This window comes from Macrobrachium rosenbergii, chromosome 14 (assembly GCF_040412425.1).
Source record: "Macrobrachium rosenbergii isolate ZJJX-2024 chromosome 14, ASM4041242v1, whole genome shotgun sequence".
NCBI lineage: Eukaryota > Metazoa > Arthropoda > Malacostraca > Decapoda > Palaemonidae > Macrobrachium > Macrobrachium rosenbergii.
Window position 1 is genome coordinate 29,006,378 of NC_089754.1, and position 6,006 is coordinate 29,012,383.

The 6,006-nt window shown below is 41.1% G+C and overlaps 1 protein-coding gene across 1 annotated transcript in view; it reads right to left on the reverse strand.

Moving 5' to 3' along the window:
* Positions 1–1,128: 1,128 nt before the first annotated feature.
* LOC136845514 (mucin-2-like) overlaps positions 1,129–6,006 on the reverse strand; it is a 19,110-nt gene continuing 14,232 nt past the window's right edge. The window contains exons 8-11 of the mRNA XM_067115692.1: positions 3,067–6,006; positions 2,008–2,553; positions 1,856–1,878; positions 1,129–1,436 (exon numbers count right to left, since the gene is read on the reverse strand). The exon at positions 3,067–6,006 is cut by the window's right edge and continues 141 nt beyond it. Coding sequence (XP_066971793.1) covers positions 1,392–1,436; positions 1,856–1,878; positions 2,008–2,553; positions 3,067–6,006 — 3,554 coding nt within the window. The 3' untranslated portion in view covers positions 1,129–1,391. The remainder of the gene's footprint in view (positions 1,437–1,855; positions 1,879–2,007; positions 2,554–3,066) is intronic.

Here is a 6,006-nt window from a genome sequence, read left to right on the forward strand (position 1 = left end):
TGAAAATTTAAATAAAAGAATAAAATCTAAAATAAAACTACGTGGCTTAAAGAAGAAAATACTGAGTAAATTTCAGGGATCAGAAATGATATCCGAAGATCACCAGATCACCAGAAAATGTAATGGCTTAAAGTGTATAATTTATTGTTCAAAATGTACAGTAAATGGACAGCGGAAACCTATTTCTCGTATAATGTCATTTTTAGTTTTCTGTAAAAGAAAGCTATTGAGATGGCTTTGTCTGACTGTCCGCACTTTTTCTGTCAGCCCTCACATCTTAAACACTACTGAGGCTAGAAGGCTGCAAATTGGTATGTTGATCATTCACCCTCCAATCATCAAACATACCAAATTACAGCCGGCTAGCCTCAGATGTTTTCATTTTATTGAAGGTTAAGGTTAACCATGCAACGTACCTCTGGCACCGCTAAAGTTACCAGCCGCCGACGCATCTTCACTTGACCGCATCTGGAGAGCATCTGAGCACTGCCAGGTTTGGTTGAGAGTTTCATACTGCAGCACATCAAGAGTTTCATACAGCATTATACGCTGTACTGAAAACTTGATTACACCAAAGATACTTCTGCGCATTTTTTACTTATTTTTATTGCAAATGCTTGCGCATAGGGAACACTGTAGAACTCTTGTTATATTTTCATGAACTTGAATACATACACACATTATATATATATATATATATATATATATATATATATATATATATATATATATATATATATATATATATATATATATATATATATATAATCATGAAACTACAAATGTCTTGTTAATATCAAATTCACGCTACCTCAGGAATATCTCCGAAGGAGAATTATCACCGAAGGGAATTTATATAAGTGATAAATTCCCATTCGGTGATAATTCTCCTTCGGAGATATTCTGAGGTAGCGTGAATTTGATATTGCGACATTTGTAGCTTCATGATTGTATATAAATCACGGTGTGATAAAAAATTTCATATAAAATAAAAATTTCATATATATAATATATATATATATATATATATATATATATATATATATATATATATATATATATATATATATATATATATATATATATATATATATATATATATATAAGCAAAGGGGATATATAACAGTCTGTAAGCTTACGGTATAATGACAATACAAAGGTATTTAAACATTAATCATGTTCCCTTGAGGCAAGAGATAGAATGTACCTTCTTGATAAAGTTAAATTCCTATTTCTTTTATTTCATTTTTCAGTTGAACTGAAACAAAGGCAAAGAAGTTTACAAACGAAACGGCAAAATATTAGATAACTGATTCTTACAACCGTGGAGAAGGATGGTGGACTCCAAACCACTGACGGTCTTGCTAGGTGAGGCTATTTGAGGCTATTTATCAATTACTGTTTACAATCTGGACCACTTGCACGTGTATATCATCCTATAAGGGCAAGAGAAAATACGTATTAGTAAATATACATTGTCATTATGAAGTCATACATGCTGTATTCAAGTATGCAAAGTGGCAGAATGAAATTATTAGTATTTAAGTTAATTATACTATGACAATCATAATCAGCTTTGCCTTTTCAGCATCCAACGTTGTGATGTTTGATTACGAGTATCAACGCATGATATGAGACCTGTATTGACAAAATATAATCATACTGTTCAATTTGGCTGATCTATATCATGCTAGGTCATCTCATGTTTGCAATGTGATTACTTCTTTGATTGCTCAAAGACTTAATTACAATAATAGTTTTTATGACAATATTTTCTGATAATTACTAAATCAAACATTTTGCATTACGTTAGGTTTTATAATTTCACTTCCTACTTAACTAAAAATCCACTTACCAGTATCGGTGGGTAATTGTGTCCTGTGGACGAAAAAAATAACATAAAAACTTTAGTTATATGACGTACTTTAAGACAGTTCCTTTGTATTTTATATATAAAAAACAATGTTTTTCACTTTTGCAACAAAGAAAACAACCTTTAAAATTTACCTATGCCTTCTGAAACGCGTATTATCTTGTACAAATCTCCCAGTTGCTTGCGGAACTTCACCAGAGACACGTAGTTACTGTTAATTCCTCCAAAAATAGTTTCCGTCGTAATATCAATGATCTCAGTGAGCACATCTATCTTTGTGGCGTTAACACTTATTTGCCCGCACACGACAGCATCAGCTAAGGCTTCTAAAAGATCCCCTATGCAAAGGAGCTGATCCTCAGGGGACTGGAGCACAGTGTCGTTTAGCAGGTCAGTCACGTGGTAAATGACAGTGTCAGGCGACGCTGTAAAACTGTCGTTGTAGTCACAGAAAGGAGATACAGTAACGCCTCCATTCTCATTGGCCGTGATCAGGTTGTACGTTGGCCTTCTACTTCGTCGTCTCCTGTTCCTCGATTCGATGGACTGTTTCAGACTTTCCAAAGCCATCCTCAGTCTTTCCAGCAGATTAATCCTGCTGCGGATGTTCCTTATGATTCTCTCAGTCTCCTTAAGTTTTATCATCAAGGTTTCGAGGTAATCTTGGTTGGTTTCATTGTCTGAAATGATTTTGCAAGGGGAAATAGATATTCTTGAATTTATTCACAATTTTTTTAAGAATCTTAGCAATCAAATGTTATCAGTTAACCTAATTTCTCAAGTAAATGAAGTAAGAAGAAAGTTGGTAAGACTTGTACTATGAATTCAAACTACTCTCCTCTTATACTTGAATGATCCGTAACTATCTGCAATTACAAAATAAGGAATTATCATCTCGGAAACATAAGAAAGATTAGCTATCGAACTGAATATTGGTCACACCCTGCGACAACAAAGGTATAACTAAGATGGACCACATTATAATTAAAGCAAAAAGTCTGAAAGATATTTCATGAACTAATTTATTACAAAGGCATATAATTACGTTTCCATATAAATGAACTTAGAAAAAACCTATTTGCTGTTTGGAAGGAAACAGCAAAATTCATCATTATTAAAATAGGTTTAAAATCAAAAAGACTAAAATATAATCCTTAAGTACTATAGAATCTAATGAGCAGATCCTCCATCACCTGCTGTTTCTGGACCGTTGGTTTCTGGTTCATCAGCTGTTGCTTCAGTTGACGTTTGAGGATCTATGGTGTCTGGGGCACCAGTCGTTGATTCAATTGATGTTTGAGGACCTGTGGTGTCTGGTGCATCAGTCGTTGGTTCAGTTGATGTTTCTGGAACTGTGGTGTCTGGTTCATCAGTCGTTAGTTCAGCTGATGATTCAGGACCTGTAGTTTCTGGTTCATCAGTCGTTGGTTCACCTGATGATTGAGGACCTGTGGCACCTGGTGTATCAGTCTTTGGTTCAGCTGATGTTTGAGGACCTGTGGTTTCTGGGGCACCGACCGTTGATTCAGTTGATGTATGAGGACCTGTGGTGTCTGGTGCATCAGTCGTTGGCTCAGTTGATGTTTCTGGAACTCTGGTTTCTGGTTCATCGGTCGCTGGTTCAGCTGATGTTTGAGGTCCTGTCGTGTCTTGTGCAGCAGTTGTTGGTTCAGTTGATGTTTCAGGACCTGTGGTTTCTGGTGCATCAGTCGTTGGTTCAGCTGATGTTTCTGGAACTGTGGTTCCTGGTTCATCAGTTATTGGTTCAGCTGATGTTTCTGGACCTGTGGTTTCTGGTTCATCAGTTGTTGGTTTAGTTGATGTTTGAGGACCTGTGGTGTCTGGTACATCAGTTGTAGGTTCATCTGATGTTTCTGGAACTGTGGTTTCTGGTTCATCAGTCACTGGTTCAGCTGATGCTTGAGAACCTGTGGCGTCTTGTGTATCAGTCATTGGTTCAACTGATGTTTCTGGACCTGTGGTTTCTGGTTTATCAGACGTTGGTTCAGTTGATGTTTGAGGACCTGTGGTCTTTGGGGCACCAGTCATTGGCTCAGTTGATGTTTGATGACCTGTGGTGTCTGGTGCATCAGTTGTTGGTCCAGTTGACATTTCTGGACCTGTGGATTCTCGCTCATCAGTCGTTGGTTCAGCTGATGTTTCTGGACCTGTGGTTTCTGGTTCATCAGTCGTTGGTTCAGTTGATGTTTGAGGACCTGTGGTGTCTGGGGCACCAGTCGTTGGTTCAGCTGATGTTTGAGGACCTGTGGCATCTGGTGCATTAGTTGTTGGTTCAGTTGATGTTTCAGGACCTGTGTTGCTTGGTGCATCAGTCGTTGATTCAGCTGGTGTTTCTGGAACTATGGTTTCTGGTTCATCAGTCGTTGATTCAGCTGATGTTTGAGGACCTGTGGCGTCTGGTGCATCAGTTGTTGGTTCACCTGATGTTTCTGGAACTGTGGTTTCTGGTCCATCAGTCGTTGATTGAGCTGATGTTTCAGGACCTGTGGTATCTGGTGCATCAGTCATTGGTTCAGTTGATATTTTTGGACCTGCGGTTTCTGGTTGATCAGTTGTTGGTTCAGCTGATGTTTGGGGACTGGTGTTGTCTGGTGCATCAGTCATTGGTTCAGCTGATGTTTTTGGGCCTGTGGTTTCTGATTCATCAGTTGTCGATTCAGCTGAAGTTTGGGGACCTGTGGAGTCTGGTGCATCAGCCATTGGCTCAGCTGATGTTTGAGGACCTGCGGTGTCTGGCACATCAGTTATTGATACAGTTGAAGTTTGAGGACCTGTGGTGTCTGGTGCACCAGTCAATGGTTGAGCTGATGTTTGAAGACCTGTGGTGTCTGAGGCATAAGTCATTGGTTCAGTTGATGTTTGAGGGCCTGTGGTGTCCGGTGCATCAGTTGTTGGTTCAGTTGATGCTTGAGGACCTGTGGTTTCTGGGGCACCAGTCGATGGTTGAGCTGTTGTTTGAGGACCTGTGGTGTCTGGGGCATCGGTCGATGGTTGAGCTGATATTTGAGGACCTGTGGTGTCTGGTGCATCAGCTGTTGGTTCAGTTGAAGTCTGAGGACCTGTGGTGCCTGGGGCATCAGTCAATGGTTGGGCTGATGTCTGAGGCCCTGTAGTGTCTAGGGCATCAGTCGATGGTTGAGCTGATGTTTGAGGACCTGTAGTGTCTGGGGCATCAGTCGATGGTTGAACTGATGTTTGAGGCCCTGTGGTGTCTGGGGCAACAGATGAGGGTTGAGCTGATGTTTGAGAACCTGAGGTGTCTGGCACATCAGCCGATGGTTGAGCTGATGTTTCAGGACCTGAGGTGTCTGGGGAAGCATTCGATGGTTGAGCTGATGTTTGAGGACCTGTGGTGTCTGGGGCATCAGTCGATGGTTGATCTGATGTTTGAGGACCTGAGGTGTCTGGGGCACCAGTTGATGTTTGAGCTGACGTTTGAGGACCTGTGGTGTCTGGGTCATCAGTCGATGGTTGAGCTGATGTTTGAGGACCTGAGATGTGTAGGGCATCAGTCGATGGTTGAGCTGATGTTTGAGGACCTGAGGCATCTGGGGCATCAGTCGATGGTTGAGCTGATGTTTGAGGACCTGATGTGTCTGGGTCAGCAGTCGATGGTTGAGCTGATGTTTCAGGACCTGAGGTGTCTGGGGCCCCAGTTGATGCTTGAGCTGATGTTTGAGGAAGTATTGTGTCTGAGGCATCAGTCGATGGTTTAGCTGATGTTTGAGGACCTGATGTGTCTGGGGCAGCAGTCGGTGGTTGAGATGATGTTTGAGGACCTGTGGTGTCTTGGGTAGCAGTCGATGGTTGAGCTGATGTTTGAGGACTTGTGGTGTCTGGGGCATCAGTTGATGGTTGAGATGATGTTTGAGGATCTGTGGTGTCTGGGGCATCAGTTGATGCTTGAGCTGATGTTTGAGGACCTGTGGTGTCTGGGGTACCAGTCGATGGTTGATATGATGCTTGAGAACCTGTGGTGTCTGGGGCATCAGTCGATGGTTGAGCTGATGTTTGAGGACCTGTGGTATCTGGGGCATCAGTCGATGGTTGAGCTGATGATTGAAGACCTGTGGTGTCTGGGGCATCAGTCGATGGCTGAGCTGATGTTTGAG